The sequence below is a fragment of the Arachis hypogaea genome, chromosome 16 (assembly GCF_003086295.3).
Source record: "Arachis hypogaea cultivar Tifrunner chromosome 16, arahy.Tifrunner.gnm2.J5K5, whole genome shotgun sequence".
NCBI lineage: Eukaryota > Viridiplantae > Streptophyta > Magnoliopsida > Fabales > Fabaceae > Arachis > Arachis hypogaea.
This window is the reverse complement of record NC_092051.1, coordinates 104,510,921-104,533,958: the sequence shown is the minus strand read 5'-3', so window position 1 is coordinate 104,533,958 and position 23,038 is coordinate 104,510,921. Positions and strand designations below refer to the sequence as shown.

Below are 23,038 nucleotides of genomic sequence, written 5' to 3'. Positions count from 1 at the left end.
TCGGAGATCCGACATGAAATTCAAAGAAGAGGTTGGGAAGTTCTAACAAATCCCATCCAACAAGTCAGCATCCTAATGGTTCAAGAGTTCTATGCCAATGCATGGATCACCAAGAACCATGATCAAAGTAAGAACCCGGATCCAAAGAACTATGTTACAATGGTTCGGGGGAAATACTTAGATTTTAGTCCGGAGAATGTGAGGTTGGCGTTCAACTTGCCATACATGGAAGAGAACGCACGCCCCTACACAAGGAGAGTCAACTTTGATCAAAGGTTGGACCAAGTCCTTATGGACATATGTGTAGAAGGAGCTCAATGGAAGGTTGACTCCAAAGGCAACCCGGTTCAACTAAGAAGATTGGACCTCAAGCCTGTAGCTAGAGGATGGTTGGAGTTTATTCAATGCTCAATCATTCCCACTAGCAACCGGTCTGAAGTTACTATAGACCGGGCCATCATGATCCATAGCATCATGATTGGAGAAGAGGTGGAAGTTCATGAGATTATACCTCAAGAACTCTACAAGGTGGCTGACAAGTCCTCCACCATGGCAAGGTTAGCCTTTCCTCACCTCATCTGCCACCTATGCAATTCGGCTGGGATTGACATAGAGGGAGATATCCTCATCAAAGAGGACAAGCCCATCACTAAGAAAAAGATGGAGCAAGCAAGAGAGCCCAGTCATGGAGCTCAAGAGGCGCAAGAAGCTCATTTCCATGAGATCCCTGAGATGCCTCAAATGCACTTTCCTCCACAAAATTATTGGGAGCAAATCAACACCTCCCTGGGAAAATTAAGTTCCAATATGGAACAACTAAGGGTGGAACATCAAGAGCACTCCATCATGCTCCATGAAATAAGAGAAGATCAAAAAGCAATGAGGGAGGAGCAACAAAGACAAGGAAGAGACATAGAAGAGCTCAAGGACATCATTGGTTCTTCAAGAAGGAAACGCCACCATCACTAAGGTGGATTCATTCCTTGTTCTTATTTCTTCTGTTTTTCGTTCTCTATGTTATGTGCTTATCTATGTTTTGTGTCTTCATTACATGATCATTAGTAGTTAGTAACTATGTCTTAAAGTTATGAATGTCCTATGAATCCATCACCTCTCTTAAATGAAAAATGTTTTAATTCAAAAGAACAAGAAGTACCTGAGTTTCAAATTTATCCTTGAACTTAGTTTAATTATATTGATGTGGTGACAATGCTTCTTGTTTTCTGAATGTATGCTTGAACAGTGCATATGTCTTTTGAAGTTGTGGTTTAAGAATGTTAAATATGTTGGCTCTTGAAAGAATGATGACTAGGAGACATGTTATTTGATAATCTGAAAATTCATAAAAATGATTCTTGAAGCAAGAAAAAGCAGCAAAGAACAAAGCTTGCAGAAGAAAAAAAAAAGAAAAAAAAAGGGGGCGAAAAAAAAATAGAAAGAAAAAGAAAAAGCAAGGAGAAAAAGCCAATAACCCTTAAAACCAAAAGGTAAGGGCAAATAAAAAGGATCCCAAGGCTTTGAGCATCAGTGGATAGGAGGGCCTAAAGGAATAAAATCCTGGTCTAAGCGGCTAAACCAAGCTGTCCCTAACCATGTGCTTGTGGCGTGTAGGTGTCAAGTGAAAACTTGAGACTGAGCGGTTAAAGTCAAGGTCCAAAGCAAAAGAAGAGTGTTCTTAAGAACCCTGGACACCTCTAATTGGGGACTTTAGCAAAGCTGAGTCACAATCTGAAAAGGTTCACCCAATTATGTGTCTGTGGCATTTATGTATCCGGTGGTAATACTGGAAAACAAAGTGCTTAGGGCCACGGCCAAGACTCATAAAATAGCTGTGTTCAAGAATCATCATACTGAACTAGGAGAATCAATAACACTATTCGAAATCTGAAGTTCCTATAGATGCCAATCATTCTGAACCTCAATGAATAAAGTGAGATGCCAAAACTATTCAAGAGGCAAAAAGCTATAAGTCTCGCTCATATGATTGAAGCTCTGTTTCATTGATAGTTTGGAATTTATAGTATATTCTCTTCTTTTTATCCTATTTGATTTTCAGTTGCTTGGGGACAAGCAACAGTTTAAGTTTGGTGTTGTGATGAGCGGATAATTTATACGCTTTTTGGCATTGTTTTTAGTATGTTTTTAGTAGGATCTAGTTACTTTTAGGGATGTTTTCATTAGTTTTTATGTTAAATTCACATTTCTGGACTTTACTATGAGTTTGTGTGTTTTTCTGTGACTTCAGGTATTTTCTGGCTGAAATTGAGGGACTTGAGCAGAAATCAGATTCAGAGGTTGAAGAAGGACTGCTGATGCTGTTGGATTCTGACCTCCCTGCACTCAAAGTGGATTTTCTGGAGCTACAAAACTCGAAATGGTGTGCTTCCAATTGCGTTGGAAAGTAGACATCCAGGGATTTCCAGCAATGTATAATAGTCCATACTTTGGCCAAGAATAGACGACGTAAACTGGCGTTCAACGCCATCTCTCTGACCAAATCTGGCGTCCAGCGCCAGAAAAGGATCCAAAACCAGAGTTGAACGCCCAAACTGGCACAAATACTGGCGTTCAACTCCACAAATGGCCTCTGCATGTGCAACACTTAGGCTCAGCCCAAACACACACCAAGTGGGCCCCGGAAGTGGATTTATTCATCAATTACTTACTCATGTAAACCCTAGTGACTAGTTTATTATAGATAGGACCTCTTACTATTGTATTAGACGTCTTTTAGACCATCTTTGGATTATCTTATGATCCTTTGATCATGTTTTAGGGGGCTGGCCATCTCGGCCATGTCTGGACCTTCACTTATGTATTTTCATACGGTAGAGTTTCTACACTCCATAGATTAAGGTGTGGAGCTCTGCTGTTCCTCAAAGATTAATGCAAAGTACTACTGTTTTCTATTCAATTCTTCTTATTTCGCTTCTAAGATATCCATTCGCACCCAAGAACGTGATGAAGGTGATGATTATGTGTGACGCTCATCATCCTTCCCCCTTATGAACGCGTGCCTGACAAACACTTCTGTTCTACATGAATTAAGCTAGAATGAGTATCTCTTAGATCTCCTAACCAGAATCTTCGTGGCGTAAGCTAGAATGATGGCGGCATTCAAGAGAATCCGGAAAGTCTAAACCTTGTCTGTGGTATTCCGAGTAGGATTCAATGATTGAATGACTGTGATGAGCTTCAAACTCGCGATTGTTGGGCGTTAGTGACAGACGCAAAAGGAGGGTGAATCCTATTCCAGCATGATCGGGAACCGACAGATGAATAGCCGTGCCGTGACAGGGTGCATGAGCATATTATTCACTGAGAGGAGGGGATGTAGCCACTGACAACGGTGATGCCCTTGCATAAAGCCAGCCATGGAAAGGAGTAAGACTGATTGGATGAAGATAGCAGGAAAGCAGAGGTTCAGAGGAACGAAAAGCATCTCCATTCGCTTATCTGAAATTCCTACCAATGATTTACATAAGTATCTCTATCCCTATTCTATTATTTATTATTCGAAAACACCATTATCACTTTATATCTGCCTGACTGAGATTTACAAGGTGACAATAGCTTGCTTCATACCAACAATCTCCGTGGGATTCGACCCTTACTCACGTAAGGTATTACTTGGACGACCCAGTGCACTTGCTGGTTAGTTGTATCGAAGTTGTGACAATTATGTATTGAGATCAGAGCACCAAGTTGCTCACGTTGCCGGGGATTGTTTGAGCCTGAACATCACAATTTCGTGCACCACTGTGTTTCCAGGAGCTCGTACTCGAAGGAAAGAAGACACATGTGTTTCTGTGGAGAGGCAGTAACCGTCCGCCGTTCTTCAGCCATTTCTGACCATGGTAGGAGGTATGTTACTTGTGGGAAGATACCAAAATACAACTTTTTTGAGTGGATTGATGATTTTGATTGGATTGAGGTTGATGACGGTGCAAAGAATGGGTGGCCAAAGGAAAAGGAAAGGCGGGTTCACTGTTTGTGTGGTGACACTCTGAGTCTTCAAATTTCAGGAACAACAAAGAATCCTAATAGAAGATTTATTTCTTGCCCTAACAGAAGATGCAAATTTTTTGAGTGGGTTGATGAAGTTGGTGCAAGAAGTAATGTGTCTGCTGCTGCTGTTGGAGTTGTTGGAACACAAAATTCTGCTAAGTTGGAAGTTGAAATGTAGAAATTGGATGCACAAGAAAGAAAGATAGAGAGGCTAAACGTGGAGATGGAGAGAGTAATTGTTGAAGCCAAAGAAATAGATGCTTGTGTTGGTAGATTATGTGATGAGTTGAATATTCTCCAAGAACAAGTTGGGAGGTTGGATGACAACAACTTGCAGCAAGAAGTGGCCAGAAAATATGCCACATATATTTTCATTAAGTGATCCTGTAAACCATACTTACACAAAATATCAAACATAAGTGGTCATATAATATGCCACATATAGCTAAGCCAAAATAAAGATCCAAGAAGTGCAACAACTAAAAGTGGTCCAACCTGATTACAAAATATCAAAATAGTGGTCCTATCCACCTAATAAACAGTGGCCACATAGACACAATTCATCACAAGATAAACTATTTAACACCAAACCCAACAACCCTAACTATAAATATAAAGAGACTTCAGTCATCACTTAGGTCTATATGTAGACTAGGTGCTCCTTTTTGCTTCATCACTCCTAACTTCAGCCGCCCACTTCTCCTCACACCAAACACCTTTGTCTTTGGTAAAGGTTGAGAAGATGCTTTAGGTGCTTGGTGAAATTTTGCACTTGCCACAGCTAGGAGAGGCTGGGAGGCTGGCCCTTCAAGAGGTAAGGCTTGTTGTGAGGTGGCTGTGGTTGGAGCCACTGCACCGGTGGATGTGTTTGGAGCCTGAGAAACTGTAGTTGCAAGTATGGGAGGTGGTTGAGTGGAGGCAGCAATAGCAGGTGTGGCGGGTAGCTGTTGGGAAGATGCAGGTGTGGTGGGGAGTGGTTGTGAAGATGCAGCTCTACCCCTTCCTCTACCCCTTCCCCTGTCCCTTCCTCTTCCCCTGCCTACCCCTGTTTGCCTTATTCGCTCAGATCTGCGGATATTCACACCGGATCTGTTGTCGGCAGTAGGATCAGTGTCAACAGCAGCTGCAGGATTAGCAGCAGCAGCAGCAGTAGGCACAGTGTCAGCAGCATTCGGATCTTCTCCGTTGGCGGCAGCAGCAACACCAGGTTCTGAAATCAGGTAAACAGCAGATTGCAACATGAATATTCAGCTCTTTTTTCAATGACTTTATAATCCATTTACAATTTATTTATAACACAGCATAATCAATTGATAATCATCTTATAGTCTATTTATAAGGAAGTATAATCTGTTTGCAATCCAAATCAATTCACAACAATTTATAACACAGCATAATAAATTTTTATACACCTCAAATACCCTATAATTTCGAATTTAAAACAGTAAAACAACAGTTTGTAGGTTCAGATTTGCATGATACCTGACACTATTGGATTGGGACAATGCCTTCTATTATGTCCATATTGGCCGCAGTTGCTACATGTAACAGATGAACCCGTCCTCCTTAGCTTTGTCTGAGAACGGTTCTCATCAGGTTCTCTGATCCTCACCATCCGTGGTCTTCCTGGCTTCACCCTAAAGATGGGAGGTATGATGGTGTCACACTCAACCTTCGGCCACATATTTTCTCCATTGATTGGAGAAACTAAGTTACCATAAGTTGCAATATAGGCTGCTGGGCTATAGAAGTTGTTGCAATAATCTTCTGGACTGTCCCCTTTCTCGAATATAGCACAACAAGCATGCGGGCAGGGCATTCCACATAACCCCCAAAATCTGCAGCTACACGTTCCAGCCAACAAGTCAACCACAAACCTCTCAACAATCATCCGGTTCTTATGAGAAACTTTGTATTTCAGTCCTCCAGCCCATCTTGCTTGCCACTCCATAGCTCGCATAGCAATGACATCAAGCCTCTTTTTGGGTTTAGGCATGATTGTACCCTCATATTTTTCGGCCTTCTTCTTTTTTTTAGCAAACCGAGACATCCAGTAACACCGAATCCACTCGAACATAGTAAGTATGGGCTTGTCTCTTGCCTCCAATATCCTACCATTGAAAGCTTCAGATATGTTATTCATCAACATGTCGCTCTTAGCAAGAAACGTGAAATGGCTCTTGCACCAGAGCTTTGGATCCAATGATGATAACTTTTCATAGCATTGACGGTTGATGTTCATTAGTTGAGTCATCCTCCTCTCCCATTCCTCGACATATGTAGCTTTAGCTATTGATAGAATAAGATCCCGCAAAACAGTCCCACCTCCATATGCTTTCTTGCAATTCGCATACAGATGTCTCAAGCATAGTCGATGCTCTAACGCCGGCATCATCTCTTGAAAAACTTGCATCAAACCCTGCAGCACAGCATATATAAATATATAATTCAGATTCATATAGCTGCATCATATCATATATAATAACTTTTTATAGAGCTGCAACATAGCATATATAATTCACTTATAAAACGCAGCAATATATGAGCTAAATTTCAATTTTCAGCAGCTGCAACATATCATATTAAAAGTAAATAAATTAATAAATAAATTAAAAAAGGTAAATTCTTATATCACTGTTTTTGTTTTTCCCCATAATAATAACTTTTCAAATTTAGTCATAATCAAATGATGAATCGATCCAAAAGAGATGAGACTTGTGCATCTATGATTTAAGGGTCCACCATGATTACTGACAGAACATTTCAATAATCTCAAAAATCAAATAAAGAAACTTGATAAGAAAAGTGACATGCATTATTCTAGTGCCTAATGAGGTCTACACTATAGATATATTTTAATAGCAATATTTATTGTGTGGCCAATGATAATTTTTGAAAAATAAAAAACTGTTCTAATAAGTCATCCACTTGCAACTTGCAAGACCAAAATCCAAACCAAAAGCCACTTGTTAACACTATACAATCATGTTGGGGTCAAAGAAGATTTCCATTCTGGCTATAGATATGAATATTCTTCTGTGTTTCATTCTTTCATTAACTACTACTATTACTACATCTTTCATTAAAGAAGTAACCATACCACAACTATTAGACTATACACTTCATTTGTGGTTCAATTTTGTTAGCATTCATTCTATACACACAATTCTCTAAAAATAATAATATGAAAAGGCATCAATTCTCTAGCAATATACTATAGCATTCTGCATAGTTTAGTCTTGATGACAGTAAATTATTTGATTCAATTACAACACTAATTCTCATTTGATTGAACATAACAAAGAAGTAATGAGACCTCTTTCTTAGTTCATCACAATTAGTTAGTGGAACAACAATGCTAAAATATAAACCATGGGGAGGGGGCAAATAAGATAAAATTTTCAAGATATGACCCAATATAAATAGATTTCAAGAACATAAATCATACACATGCTACATTGCAGCTTTTATAAGCCTATTAAAAACTGCAGCTACATTTTCACTAAGATGATAAAACAAGAGACAATTTTACAAGAGAGATCGCCATAGTAAAAGTTCAATCTTACAAGATAAGTGCTACATATTTACTAAATTACTTGGTTTATGAGCTCCTGAAGTTCTAATGGATTGCTTAACCATTTACACAGCATGTTAATATAGATTTAAATAGCAAATGCTAACCTTTTGTTGGTCGGACATGAATACCCACTTCCTTCTACTGACATCTCCAATATCATCCAATAACATGTTTATAAACCAACTCCAACTGTCTCTAGTCTTAGCCTCTACAGTAGCAACAGCAATTGGAAAATAGTTATCGTTTGGATCTCTTCCGACAGCCACCAACAGTTGTTGACCATGATCACCCTTCAAGTGGCAGCCATCTACTCCTATGATAGGCCTGCAACCAGCCAAAAAGCCTTGCTTGACAGAATTTAGACACATGTACATCCTCATAAACCTTGGCTGGTGTGTAATTGAAGGCCTGTCAACCAAAATCTGAGTAGTAGACCCGGAATTTGTCCTCATAATCTCTGCACAGTAATCTCTGAGCTTGCCATATTGTAGAATAGCCCTGCCATATATTTCTTCCCTCGCCTTTCTCCTCGCCCAATAAGCCTTTGTGACTGAAATATTAGCCATGTATTTATCCTGAATGGTCTGAATTACTGTTGCAATCTTCATCTCCTCCCCCCTACTAATATTGGTAACAATCTTCTGAGACACCCAACTACTTGATGCAAGCCTACCGCTGTAATCTCGTCCACAAGTGTGCTTTCCGTTAAGGGTCTTCAGCCGAAAGCAATCGGAACCACCAACTTTAGATGCAAATGCCATCCACCTACACTTCCCTTTCTTTCCTCTATAGCCCACTCTACATCTAACCTTATCACTCTTGATATACCTAATATCCCTTCCATTCAACAGAGCATGCTCCTTAATAGCATCCTTAAACTGACTAAGTGACTTGAACTCCAATCCCACCTTAAACACATATTCCCTACTCATCTCAGCCTCATTGTATTTAGGATATCTTCTCTTCTTAATCATATCATCCGAATCTCCCTCATAGCTATCAATATCTTCAGTTTCATAACCCTCGGAAATCTCTCCAACCTCAACATCATCCCTAACGGCGGCATCATTCACAGCAGCATCAACACCACTAGTTTGAGCATTGTTATGTTCATTTAAAGGGCCATCAAATCCCCCAAAAGCATTTCCAACTCCACCATCATTTCCATCTTCAACGTCAAATCCAAAATGATCCTCGTGGTCTCCATCGTCTGCACTGTCATCAAATCTATCCTCCTCACTAGACGCTTCTGATTCACATTCAACCTCTACTTCTATGAAACCACTCTCATTGTACTCAGCTTCAGTTGGCACATAGTCCTTATCATTCGAACATATCTCAACACCGTTACCTTCCCTACAGCCATCAACAACATACACCGAGCAATGCTTAACAGTTTGTGACACTAATAACCTACCCATTCTCATGGCATCTCCATCACTCATCAACTCTCTGAGACCCGAGCTCAATTGATAGCCTGGTTCACAGTACCAGATCCTGGCATTCCCTTTGTACCCTAACTTTTGCAACTCACTAACTATTTCTTGCAAACTCCATTCATCGAGCTCATAATGCATATCTTCCAACACCTTTCCCCCCAAATATTCTAGCCCGTTCCCTAAATCATGAAACTTGCCACCATGGTGTATGTCTATGGTAAAATCTGAGTCCCCCATCCCTACAGGTATTAAAAATAGAAACATAATCCATTTAAAGCAACATCGGCACAACCACAATAATCAACATTCAAGAATAAACAAAATTCATCATCCAATGCCATAGTAGCTCCATTCAATCACATAATTTGAAAAAAAGGTTGAGACTTTCATAAGCTGAAACCATCAGCATACATTACACTTTCACAAATCTCCCATTGAAAGCAAAATCTATTTAATAAAAATAGAAGTAGAATCCATTTAAAGCACCACCATCACAGCAACAATAGTCAAACAATGCCATATTTTTTTTTGAAAAAAATTAACATAAATATCAACTTTTAACACTGAAAAAATTTGGGTTTTTTCTTTGTCACTTACTTGCAGAAACTTTGACTGCAGGGAGATGGAGTAGAGGCGTGGTCGGAGGCTCGGCAACGTGCGGCACGGTGACTCCAGGCGAGGGCCTTCACCGCGACGGAAGGAAGATGCCTTGGTCGGACAAATCGTGGAGAAGACCTCAGAGAAGAACAACGAACAAGGGCCTAGCGTAGAGAGAAGGCAACGGAGGGGACTCCAACAACTGTCTATTGCAGTCGATGGCAGACACACACGCCGTTGACGGAGGCAAGAGACGGAGAAGACAGGAGAAACTTAGGGTTTCTTTTTTTCTTAGGAATGAAATGTGAGTGGTTATTTGGGTATTAGGAAAAAATTCAGATTACTTCACCAAGCCTCTACAGCTAATTTTCAAGAATATTCCTTTTTTATGAAGAATATTCTGTTATCTCAAACGGTACACTGACGACAGGGACTTAATTGAAAAAAAAAGGTACAGGGACCCAATTGAAAAGAAAAAAAGTATAAGGACCTAATTGAAAATTCGGTGAAACTATAGGGACCTTCAGAGTAATTAAACCTTTAATTTACCCGCCATTAAGTTACTTATTCCTTATTCTTGAAACCCCAATTTACAATCTTCATAACCAATAATAAGAACATACTTCCCTGCAGTTCCTTGAGAAGACGACCCGAGGTTTAAATAATCGGTTATCAATTTTAAGGGGTTTGTTACTTGTGACAACCAAAACCTTTGTAAGAAAGGTTGATTGCTTGCTTTAGTAACTATACTTGCAATGAGTATTTACCATAACTTCTAAACCATCAATCTTCTGCTCTTTCAAAATGGCGCCGTTGCCGGGGAACTGCTAACGTGTGCCTTATTATTGGTTATTGTAAATATTTTTCTTTTGCTTGTTTATTTATTTTTATTTTTCCTTTTTATTTTTATTTGCTACCATGAATTCTCACCCCCTCGCTTTGAGTTTGGTTCTAATTTTGTTGAAGGAAATAGAAGTTACAGCAGGAATATGGGATCGCATCAAGGTCAGACCAATCAAGGATGGATGGAGCCAAGATGATCTAATCACCCCTTTAGGCAACAACACCCTCCAAGATATCATGGACAAAGACTATTCTACAATGCATATCCAGCTGATAGATATGGTGGACAACCTTGTAACTACCGACAAGCCCCACCCCGCGCCTGTAGACCATCCTCTCAACATAACCCCGAACCACCACACTCACAAGCTTCTCTTCACCATTCGCCACCACATGATCCCTATTTACCCCAGTTCCAATCCAGTCACTCCCAAGCACCACCACTTTCCTATGTATCATGTCCAAATCCATCACCCCGAGAATCAGAGGTTCACCTCAAGGAAACAGTAAATAAGCTTCAAGCAACCATTCGACAACTGGAGCAAGCAGTAATTCAATTAGCTTCTAGACACTCGAACATTCAAGGACCAACCACAGCCCCATGTGGACAATCTAATGAAGAGCGTAGCATGAAGGAGATATTAGAAACTCCAGTGGACAAGACAGAGCATAAATTCATACTCGAACAAGTAGAAGAAGCTGTCATTATACAAGAAGAAGAGTTGGTTGAAGATCTAGGAGACGCAGAACCTCCATGGGAATCCAGAGCTGAGGAGAAATCCGTCAAGGACATTATAGTTAATGCTAAGGAGGATAGCGCACAATCCCCAAGGCAAGTTGTTTATAAAGAATCAGACGGAATAATCCAAGAAGAAAATTCTCTTGATGATGATAGTCACAAGTCAAGTTCTCTTAGTAATGAACTTGCATCTGCAAGTGAGTTCTCTGAGATCGACGAAGCTTCCCCAAATGAATACGAGGATGATGCAGAGGTAGATTTCTCTCAACCTCCAATCTATGACTCAAGTGATGAGGAAGACATAGAAGACTTTGACCAGGGTGATGATGCATTTGAAGATCCTTGCAAAGAAGTGGAGGAATTCACAGAAGAGCACAAGGGAGAAGAACTTACAGAACCACTAGAAACACCTACCCCAAGGCCATTACCACCTAATACAAGCTTCAAGTGGGTACAATCCTTAACTTTACTTATTCAAGCTTCAAGTGCTTTACATCTGAAGGCATTTTTATTCCAGCAAATTTACTTTTTCTTCTTTTAGTCTTGGTTAAGAAAGCAGTAACTCAGGAGTTATCTTATCTCAACATAATCGATAACTGTTATCTTTGCTAATTGAACTGAGCTTCAATAATCCCAACCTTTTCTCAGGAAATAAATAGGATTCGAAGATCAAACTAATTAGTCCCTTGACTTTCCTTTACTTTAGTAAAGGTTGACTAAGTGGAATTAAGATTCAACTTTCATTGTTATTGATAAGAATAACAAAGTCTGGACTTCCAATTTCTCATACCTTTCCAAAAGTTTGCCTTGCAGCTATTTATTTATTTTAATTGCCATTTAATTTACCCGCCATTAAGTTACTTATTCCTTATTCTTGAAACCCCAATTTACAATATTCATAACCAATAATAAGAACATACTTCCCTGCAGTTCCTTGAGAAGACGACCCGAGGTTTAAATACTCGGTTATCAATTTTAAGGGGTTTGTTACTTGTGACAACCAAAACCTTTGTAAGAAAGGTTGATTGCTTGGTTTAGTAACTATACTTACAACGAGTATTTACCATAACTTCTAAACCATCAATCTTCCGCTCTTTCAGGGATCCTGTGGGGTCCACAGATACTGAGGGGTCAAGGACTTAGCATCCCTACTCCATTTAGGCGTGTAGATGCCCTTAGAGTGCAATTCTGGAGTTTAACGCCAGACTGCTGCTTGTTTTTGGCGTCAAATGCCAGCTTTTCTCCCTTTATTGGCGTTTAATGCTAAGTTGGTGCTTGTTTCTGGTGTTTAACGCTAGATTGTAGCTTGTTTCTGGCGTTTAACGCCAGCTTGATGCTTCTTTTTGGCGTTAAACACCAGTCTGATGCTTCTTACTGGCGTTTAAACGCCAGTAAGCTTATCCTCCAGGGTGTGCTGTTTTTAATGCTATTTTTCATTCTGTTTTGATTTTTCAGTTGTTTTTGTGACTTCACATGATCATCAACCTACAAAAACCATAAAATAACAATGAAAAATAAATAGATATAGTTTAAATAACATTGGGTTGCCTCCCAATAAGCACTTCTTTAATGTCAATAGCTTGACAGTGAGCTCTCATGGAGCCTCACAGATAATCAGAGCAGGGTTAGGGCCTCTCAACACCAAACTTAGAGTTTGGTTATGGCCTCCCAACACCAAACTTAGAGTTTGAATGTAGGGGTTTTATTTGACTCTGTATTGAGAGAAGCTTTTCATGCTTCCTCTCCATGGTTACAGAAGGAGAACCTTGAGTCTTGAATACAAGATAGTCCTCATTCAACTGAAGGACCAACTCTCCTCTGTCAACATCAATCACAGCTTTTTCTGTGGCTAGGATTATGAAGTCAGCAGGGATGTAGTGGCCTTCAACCTTCACTAGCACGTCCTCCACTAGTCCATAAGCCTGTTTCATTGATTTGTCTGCCATCTCTAGTGAGATTCTTGCAGCTTGTACCTAAAAAATTCCCAGTTTCTCCATTACAGAGAGTGGCATGAGGTTTATCCCTGACCCCAGGTCACACAGAGCCTTCTCAAAGGTCATGGTGCCTATGGTACAAGGTATGAAGAATTTTTCGGGATCCGGTTTCTTCTGAGGTAATGTCTACCTCATTAATGCATTCAGTTCATTGGCGAACAAGGGGGGTTCATCCTCCCAAATCTCATTACCAAATAACTTAGCATTCAGCTTCATGATTGCTCCAAGATACTTAGCAACTTGCTCTTTAGTGATGTCTTCATCCTCTTCAGAGGAAGAATATTCATCAGAGCTCATGAATGGCAGAAGGAGGTTCAATGGAATCTCTATGGTCTCTGTATGAGCCTCAGATTCCTTTGGTTCCTCTAAAGGAAACTCCTTTCTGTCCAGAGGACGTCCCATGAGGCTTTTCTCACTTGGACTCATGTCCTCCTCACTCTCTCCAGATTCGGCCATGTTGGTCATGGTTATGGCCTTGCACTCTCTCTTGGGATTTTCTTCTGTATTGCTTGGGAGAGTACTGGGAGGAGTTTCAGTAATCTTCTTACTCAGCTGACCCATCTGTGCCTCCAAATTTCTAATGGAGGACCTTGTTTCATTCATGAAACTTAGTGTGGTCTTGGATAGATCAGAGACTATGGTTGCCAGGCAGAATGGCTCTGTTCATAATTTTCTGTCTGTTGCTAAGAAGATGATGGAAAAGGCTTGCTATTGCTAAACCTATTTCTTCTACCATTATTATTGAAGCCTTGTTGAGGCTTCTGTTAGTCCTTCCATGAGAAATTTGGATGATTTCTCCATGAAGGATTATAGGTGTTTCCATAGGGTTCTCCCATGTAATTCACCTCTGCCATTGCAGGATTCTTAAGATCATAAGCTTCTTCTTCAGAAGATGCTTCTTTAATATTGTTGGATGTAGCTTGCAATCCATTCAGACTCTGAGAAATCATATTGACTTGCTGGGTCAATATTTTGTTCTGAGCCAATATGGCATTCAGAGTATCAATTTTAAGAACTCCCTTCTTCTGAGGTGTCCCATTGTTCACAAGATTCCTCTCAGAGGTGTACATGAACTGGTTATTTGCAACCATTTCAATGAGTTCCTGAGCTTCTGCAGGGGTTTTCAGATGAAGAGATCCTCCTACAGAATGGTCTAATGACATTTTTGACAACTCAGACAGACCATCATAGAATATACATATGATGCTCCATTTTGGAAGCATGCCAGTAGGACACCTTTTGATCAATTTCTTATATCTTTCCCAAGCTTCATAGAGGGACTCACTTTTCTTCTGTCTGAAGGTTTGGATTTCCACTCTAAGCTTGCTCATCTTTTGAGGTGGAAAGAATTTGGCCAGGAAAGCACTGACCAGCTTTTCCCAAGAGTTCAGGCTTTTCTTAGGTTGTGAATCCAACCATGTTCTAGCTTTGTCTCTTACAGCAAAAGGAAAAAGCATAAGCCTGTAGACCTCGGGATCAACTCCATTGGTCTTGACAATGTCACAGATTTACAAGAATTCAGCTAAAAACTGATGAGGATCCTCCAATGGAAGTCCATGAAACTTGCAATTCTGTTGCATTAGAGAAACTAATTGAGGTTTAAGCTCAAAGTTGTTTGCTCCAATGGCAGGAATTGAGATGCTTCTTCTATAGAAGTTAGAAGAGGATGCAATAAAGTCACCAAGCATCTTCCTTGCATCTCCACCATTGTTATTAGGTTCGGCCATCTCCTCTTTTTCAAAAATTTCTGTCAGATCCTCTCCAGAGGGTTGTGCTTTAGCTTCTCTTAGTTTTCTCTTAAGAGTCCTTTCAGGTTCAGGATCAGCTTCAATAAGAATGTCTTTATCCCTGTTCCTGCTCATATGAAAAAGAAAAGAACAGAAAAGAAGAGGAATCCTCTAAGTCACAGTATAGAGATTCCTTTATGTGAGTAGAAGAAGAGAAGAATAGAAGAAGGAGAAGAGAAAAATTCGAAAATTAAAACTTGGTGCATGAAATTGTGATCTCAACGGCGCCAAAAACTTGGTACGCACTTTCATAATCTCAATTCTTTTTCACAACTCCGCACAACTAACCAGCAAGTGCACTGGGTCGTCCATGTAATAAACCTTACGTGAGTAAGGGTCGATCCCACGGAGATTGTCGGCTTGAAGCAAGCTATGGTCATCTTGTAAATCTCAGTCAGGCAGATTCAAATGGTTATGGGATTTTGATAATTAAAAATATAAATAAAATATAAAATAAGATAGAAATACTTATGTAATTCATTGGTGGGATTTCAGATAAACGTATGGAGATGCTTTGCTCCTTCTGAATCTCTGCTTTCCTACTGCCTTTATTCAATCATTCATACTCCTTTCCATGGCAAGCTGTATGTTGGGGGATCACCGTTGTCAATGGCTACCGTCTGTCCTCTCAGTGAAAATGGTCCAAATGCACTGTCACCGCACGGCTAATCATCTGTCAGTTCTCACTCATGTTGGAATAGGATCCATTGATCCTTTTGTGTCTGTCACTACGCCCAACACTCGCGAGTTGAAGCTCGTCACAGTTATCCCATCCTAGATCCCACTCGGAATACCACAGACAAGGTTTAGACTTTCTGGTTGTCAAGAATGCTGCCAATTGATTCTAGCTTATACCACAAAGACTCCAATCTTTTGGAATGGAGGCTAAGAGATACACACTCAAGCTATTGCAGATAGAACGGAAGTGGTTGTCAGGCACGCGTTCATAGGTGAGAATGATGATGAGTGTCACGGATCATCATATTCATCAGGTTAAAGTGCGAGTAAATATCTTGGAATAAGAATAAGCTTGAATTGAATAGAAAAACAATAGTACTTTGCATTAATTCATGAGGAACAGCAGAGCTCCACACCTTAATCTATGGTGTGTAGAAACTCCACCATTGAAAATACATAAGTGATAATGATGTTCATTGGCTTCGGCCCCAGAGGGGGAACCAGAATTACCAAGACCTCTAATACAATAGTAAAAAGTCCTATTTATACTAAACTAGTTACTAGGGTTTACAGAGATAAGTAAATGATGCAGAAATCCACTTCCGGGGCCCACTTGGTGTGCGCTTGGGCTGAGCATTGAGCTTTACACCTGTAGAGACTTCTCTTGGAGTTAAACGCCAGGTTGCAGCCTGTTTGTGGCGTTTAACTCCGGTTTGTAACATGCTTCTGGCGTATAACTTCAGAATAGGACAGGAAGTTGGCATTTGAATGCCAGTTTGCGTCGTCAAAACTCGGACAAAGTATAGACTATTATATATTGCTGAAAAGCCCTGGATGTCTACTTTCCAACGCAATTGAGAGCGCGCCATTTGGGTTTCTGTAGCTCCAGAAAATTTATTTCGAGTGCAGAGAGGTCAGAATCCAACAGCATCTGCAGTTCTTTTTCAGCCTCTGAATCAGATTTTTGCTCAGGTCCCTCAATTTCAGCCAGAAAATACTTGAAATCACAGAAAAATACACAAACTCATAGTAAAGTCCAGAAATGTAAATTTTTCATAAAAACTAATAAAAACATAGTAAAAACTAACTAAATCATACTAAAAACTACCTAAAAACAATGCCAAAAAGTGTATAAATTATCCGCTCATCACGGCATAAGACCACTCTTTAAAGCACTCTCTTTTTATCTTTAGCTTTTCTTGTATACTCGCATTCTACCACCAGAACTCCTTGTCTCTTGGTCCTATTCCTTTAGATTCACCAAAACTTTCTTTTGCTGTTCTTCTAATAACTTCTGCCATCTCCCTCCACATCTCTTCCGCGCTTCCATTCCCATCCCACTTTTCCTCTTCTCCTACCCGTCTTAGGAAGGTTCTTTGTTCCTCACCTTTCATCCGCCACCACCTCGTCGTTGGGTTCTTCGTATGATGTCTTTTCCTCAACTTTTGCTCAACGCAAAAATCCATGACGAGCACCCTATGTTGTGTTGTCAAACTCTCTCCCGGGATAGTTTTACAGTTAATGCAAAATTTTCGGTCGACTCTCCTCAACAACAAGAAGTCGATTTGAGAGCTTGTCAAGTCACTCTTATAGGTTATAAGATGTTCGTCTCTCTTTTTAAAACATGTATTTGCAATGAGAAGATCAAAGGTTGAGGAAAAGTCCAAAATAATTTTACCCTCGGCATTGATCACTCCGAAACCATGGCCTCCATGAATACTCCCATATCCAGTCCCTTCTCTCCCAACATGGCCATTTAAATCTCCTCCAAATAAAATCTTATCTCCCAAAGGTATGCCTTGAACCAAACTCTCTAGATCCTCCCGAAACCTTATCTTGTGTTGTTCGCCCGAACCCACTTGCGGTGTATAGGTGCTAATCACATGGAAAGCACCTCCCTCCACCACCAGTTTGATAGAGATGATCTGATCTCCTACCCTCTTGATATCTACTACGTTCTTCTTCCACTGCTTATCCACAATTATTCCAACTCCATTCCTATTCTTCACCTTTCCTGTATACCAAAGTTTGAAATCAGAAGTATCCAACTCCCTAGCCTTTGCACCAACCCATTTTGTTTCTTGTAGGCACATAATGTTAATCTTCCTCCTTGTCATAGTGTCCACCACCTCCATGGACTTTCTTGTTAGAGTGCCTATGTTCCATATCCCAAATCTCAACCTTCTGTCGCTTCGACTTTTACCTTTTACTTTGTGAACTAGCTTATTTACCCTCGTCCGTTCACGAAAACGGGAGAACCCTTGCTCATTTAACACTACATCCGGGCACCGATGCAGCGACTCTTGCTCATTTGACACCGTACTCGAGCCATACAGCGCGTTGCTTCCGGGCAACGACCTAGCTTTAGCGCAATAATGTCTTTGATTCATGTCATGGGGTTCGACTATATTTTTATGTTGGTTGTCGAAGACCTAACACAACCCTCCTCCTTTATCCGGGTTTGGGACCGGCTATGTACCACAAGTGTAACATAGGCGGAGTTAGTGAGTCTAAAGAATAAAAGAATATATATCAATCCTATATCAGTCACTATTACATACACACATATAATACATATACTTAGTTGATACATATTATTTATTTAGTTTTTCTAAAAAAATAATATTTTCATATATTATATATAATTTAAATAAACTATATTTTGAAAAATATTTGATAAAAAATTATATTATATGATAATATTTTTAACAAAATTAATTAGTTAATAAGTATTGAATATAATAATCTAATTATTTGTCAAGTAATATAAAATAAAATTTTAATTATTTTATATTTTTTTGTTACAGTTTAAAATAATATTTTAATATTATAAAATTTTTTGCATAATAATTAATCTTAATGAATAAAAAATACTGATATATTTTGTATTTATATATTTTATATTTAATTATTTAAAAATAAAAAATGTTGTTACCATTTATAGTATTGTATATTAAAATATTGTCATTTAAAACATTTATTTATGTAATAGAATATTCTATATTTATTAGAGTCCATCAATCCTCTTCCTTTATATTAGCCTTTAATTTTTATCTAATAAAATCTAGTAGTCTATATACATGTGGTACATCCAATAAACACATAATTATTATGCTCATTTTAGACATACTCACTAAGATTTATTCATATATCTTATAACAATTTTATTTTAATAAATCAAGTCCTTTAATATTCAAACAAAACTCATTCTCTAAAAATCATGTTTGATGCAAAATATCTAAATACAGATCATATTGACACCACATTTACAAATAGTAAATCAAATCAAACACAGGAGTATTGAGCTTGTGGCCTAGTTCTTGAATTCTGATGAGGAGTGACGATTGATACATTATTAAAAGAAATGATGCTTGTACAAAAAAAGAAAAAAGAGAATGGTGTTAATACTTAATAGTTAATACTACCTGTGATGAGGCACATACATGAGGATGATCAGTTTACTAATTATTTACATTCGATCAGCATCACATCAAATCCAATATTTGCTTCCAAATTATCCTAGCTTGGGTAACAGCAAAATAGTAATGCATAGAAGATTAACTCAAAGAACTAAAGTTATTCAGTTGATCAAACATCTTCATTCAACAAGAGACAACAGCATTGCACCTTAATACAAAAAGAAGTGATCACTTATTCTAAATGTTGTTGAAATTGAGATTTAATATAAAATAAAAGAGTAAACTAAATGTAAAACATGAACTTATAACACAATTTGAGTCATAAATTCGTCTGACCTAATAAAATAATTTAACATTAAAATTGATTTAAAGTCCTAAATTAAGATTCTAACTACTTGCTTTGCTTGTCCCTTTTCCTTGTGTTTCAACAGGCAAAACTAGTGACCAATTATAAGTAGCTCAAACTGTAGAGGAAATTTACAACAAAGTGGAAGAAAAGTTGGAGCCATAACAAAACAAACATATTCATACAATCAGTCAACCAAAAGACCGGCACTGATTCCTTCCTGATAACACAACATTTAGAGTGCCATGTATAAGTAGTTTCTACTGCATAAAATAAGAGGCTAAAACTAGCTAGTTGCGAAACCACCTTTTACATTATTGAAATCTCAAACTGGGACTACTTGGAAACACTACAATACTCTGCCAAATGAAGGTGATGTTTCAAAGATTTATCTCTTTAAGGAATTCTCATACAATTATACAATACATTATTAAAGGGTTGTTTGTGAGCCTCTTCTCCGAAACCAAACTTACAAACAAATTTCCATAAAGAATAAGCAAAATAAAAAGAGTGTGATAGCTGCGTGCAAAACCTCAAAAGTTCTCCGGACTGTCATCCAATTGTTTCTCGTCTTCTATATCAACCTCCAAAATCTCCTGAAAATCCAAATAGGGAACATGTTTCGCTCTTGTTCTAGGCTTTTGCATTTGGATTGAACGAAGTAAAGCAATAGAGAATTAGTTATTGTTTAGTCACTTAATAAGAAAACAATCAGGACAGTGATTCTAAGTTGTGACCAGATACCAATTTTGAAAGAACATAGAGTTTATACTTTATAGTGTTTAATAGTGATTATGGAAAAGGAAGAGAAGAGAGAGAGTTACAGGGATCCTCTGTTTGAGATAATTAGCGACTCTGGCTACGACATCGGAACGCTTGTGCCAAAAGCGACCCTTGAGGCTGATCTTCACGAAAGGTCCATCTAACTCTGCCAATTCAACCGTTCCTGAGAGAAGAAGCATATTCATGAAGAACATATATAATATATATCTATCCTTTACATATTTCATTGAACAACAAAAACAACAACCAGTGATGCCAACTGAAGTGTCAAAGATCTGTCCCAGCTCCGCGCGAGCATCAACCAACACCTGTCTCACATTGTCTTCTGTGAGGTCGAGTGGCGGCGGAGCCGGGACAGATGCTGAAAGAGGTCTCAGCCTCAACCTCCTCTTCCTCCTCCTGCTCCATGGTTTTTCTTTGCCACGTGTTGTTAGGTGGTCCACTTGTTGAAATGGAGATTTGTGGATAAGTGGGGCAGGGTTATGGTAATAAGTGGAGGTGCATACAGCAGGTGCAGGAGGAGGAGGAAGAGGAGATAATGATGAGAGTGTGAGTGAGGCTACATTGCAACAGAGGCACTTTGAAGGCAGTGACATGATCCTTAAAGGGTTGAGTTATTCTGAGAAAGAGTGGATGTTGGATACGGATAAACACACTGAAACAGTGAAACCAATTAACCAATATTCCTCAAAAAGCCAACATTATAAAAGTAAAAAAAATTAAAATAAGTAAGAGCTCTGCATCTGAAACTAAAAGCCCACATAGTTAGCCCGTATTTGGAGACGCTAATCAAAATTTCATCGTGGAAAAGTCTAGGGCACAGCATTTAACCATAAAAAAAAAATTGAATGATCCTACACCATTGGATTTAATCTCACACCATTAAAAATACTATTGATAACCAATTAATGGTTACAAAACATAAAAGTTATTAGTCACTAGCACTCCTCTTTCATTTGCGTTTTTTTAGCAATATTCTTCAGAAATTAGAGAATAAATTATTTATTTATATATTATCAAAAATAAATTTAATTATATATTTATTTGCATATAGAGTATCACGTTTGAATTAAGCTATAGATAATTAATTTATCGCATCATTTTCATTCTCATGAAATTATAAAATTTGAGAAATATTTGTATAATTTTAGAATATATTTAATGTGTGTTTTAAAAACTTAATTTTATCCAAAATTTAATTATGTATTGAATTGGTTAAATGTATAATCATCTTATGTAGTAAAAATGTGCAAAACCAATTTATATAATAATAATAATAATAATAATAATAATAATAATAATAATAATAATAATTTTTTTTAATTTCAAAAGTGTACCAGAATAATTGCAATTTTTTGAGGGTATGTTTAAAAAAGTTGACATTTTAATTTACAAGTTTAGTTAGTATCAGATGTTGTATGCCTACACACAACTAGTCTGTTACTAAAATCTTAGATAAGAGGCAAGGTAGGAATAGAGAGTAAAATACATTGTGATTGATAGATATCTCTCTGTTCATTATCAATTACCTTCGCATATTATTTGATCTACATTCTTTCACACATCACCCTGATGAAATTGTGGTCTAGATCTGATTTTAGTAAAGAAAATAAGATTGAAGTGGAAGAAGAATACCTAGAGAAAGTAAATTTGTCATATGAACAAATATAAAACCTAAAATCATAGTTATCAGAATCGAACCGGTGATCAAATCGGTCAAGTTACTGGTTTACTGATTTATTGGTTCAACCGATAAATTACTGGTTGAACTGATAAAACCGGTCACACGTAAATAAAAAATATAAAATAATCAAAAACTTAAAATTAAAATTTGAAATACATATCTACACTAATATTTTATGAAAAATTAAGTCTCAAATTCTAAAAATAACTAATAGAAAACATAGAATTTATCAGTACTACTACAATAGTATCTTAATTTGACACAATAAGAGTAATAATTCATTCATAAAGCCTGTCATCTAAGTAGATTTTAACATTAGCATCAAAAGTCAAAACAAATAATCTTAATCACAATACTAGCATTTAAATAGATCAAGCAAATTAATAAATTTTTAGTGAACTTTATATTTATATTAATAATGGCACATAATTAAAATATAATTAATTCGAAAAATAAAAAATAAAAAATAAATTAAATTAGATATTTATAATATTATGTAATTGAATGTATACTATATAATTATTATTTGACATATGCAATAGTAAGAAGCATGGTGGCTTAGTGGCAAGGGAAAGAGGTTGCATTCCTAAGGTCCTAGGTTCAAACCTTAGCTTTGGCATTTTGACAATTTTCACAACAGACCAGTTCGGTTAGACCGGTTTGTACCGGTTCTCACCGATTTCAATCGATTTCTTCGATTCTTACCGGTTTACACCGGTTCTCTTCTTTGAACGGTCCAAAATGTAAATTGAACCGGCTAAGGATCCGGTTCATTAGTTTTTTAGTCAAACCGACTGATTCGGTTCGGTTTTTACAACTATGCTTAAAATTGAAAACGAACCACTGAGTACATCAAAATACCTAATGTTATTCACTATTTATAACTCTTAGAAAAGGGTAATGCTAAGTAACCAATGACTTATTTGAACAACATGAATAACGGGCCTTAAAATTGGCCCATTTCAACTAAAACACACTACACCCTAATTTTCCCCCAAATTCTAATTTTAACCATCCTAATCATCTACTCCCTTTTTATCCTAGCAGTCAAACCGTTTCCCCTACCCCCCAAAATTGAACGTGCATTCACCGAGGAGAGCACTTACCGCCGGCGCTCCGGCTGCAACGTGAACAGCCGTCAGAA

General features: G+C 38.0%; 1 protein-coding gene and 1 non-coding gene across 3 annotated transcripts; one reads left to right on the top strand and one right to left on the bottom strand.

The window, feature by feature from the left end:
* Positions 1-14,418: 14,418 nt before the first annotated feature.
* Positions 14,419-14,522, top strand: LOC112761055 (small nucleolar RNA R71). Its single transcript, XR_003181464.1, has one exon. It is a non-coding gene; the product is annotated as a small nucleolar RNA R71 (small nucleolar RNA).
* A 5,067-nt stretch (positions 14,523-19,589) lies between these two features.
* Positions 19,590-21,009, bottom strand: LOC112754586 (uncharacterized). 2 transcript variants are annotated; one of them, XM_025802271.3, is made up of 3 exons: positions 20,458-21,009; positions 20,252-20,373; positions 19,590-20,023 (listed from the first exon to the last, which is right to left on the bottom strand). In XM_025802271.3, the coding sequence occupies exons 1-3, from the start codon at positions 20,804-20,806 to the stop codon at positions 19,961-19,963; spliced, it is 534 nt and encodes a 177-aa protein (XP_025658056.1). In that variant the 5' UTR covers positions 20,807-21,009; the 3' UTR covers positions 19,590-19,960. The 2 variants fall into 2 exon arrangements, with proteins under 2 accessions (XP_025658056.1, XP_025658055.1); XM_025802270.3 differs by having other exon boundaries at positions 19,590-20,065; positions 20,458-20,971.
* Between the last annotated feature and the right edge of the window lie 2,029 nt (positions 21,010-23,038).

What these genes read in the sequence shown, in the direction of transcription:
- LOC112754586 (XM_025802270.3), bottom strand. Translation starts at nt 20,806, where the DNA reads ATGTCACTGCCTTCAAAGTGCCTCTGTTGCAATGTAGCCTCACTCACA. An exon ending in CACTTCAGTTGGCATCACTG is followed by an intron (nt 20,374 to 20,457) that starts GTTGTTGTTTTT and finishes TTCTTCTCTCAG; the next exon opens with GAACGGTTGAATTGGCAGAG. An exon ending in ATCTCAAACAGAGGATCCCT is followed by an intron (nt 20,066 to 20,251) that starts GTAACTCTCTCT and finishes CAAATGCAAAAG; the next exon opens with CCTAGAACAAGAGCGAAACA.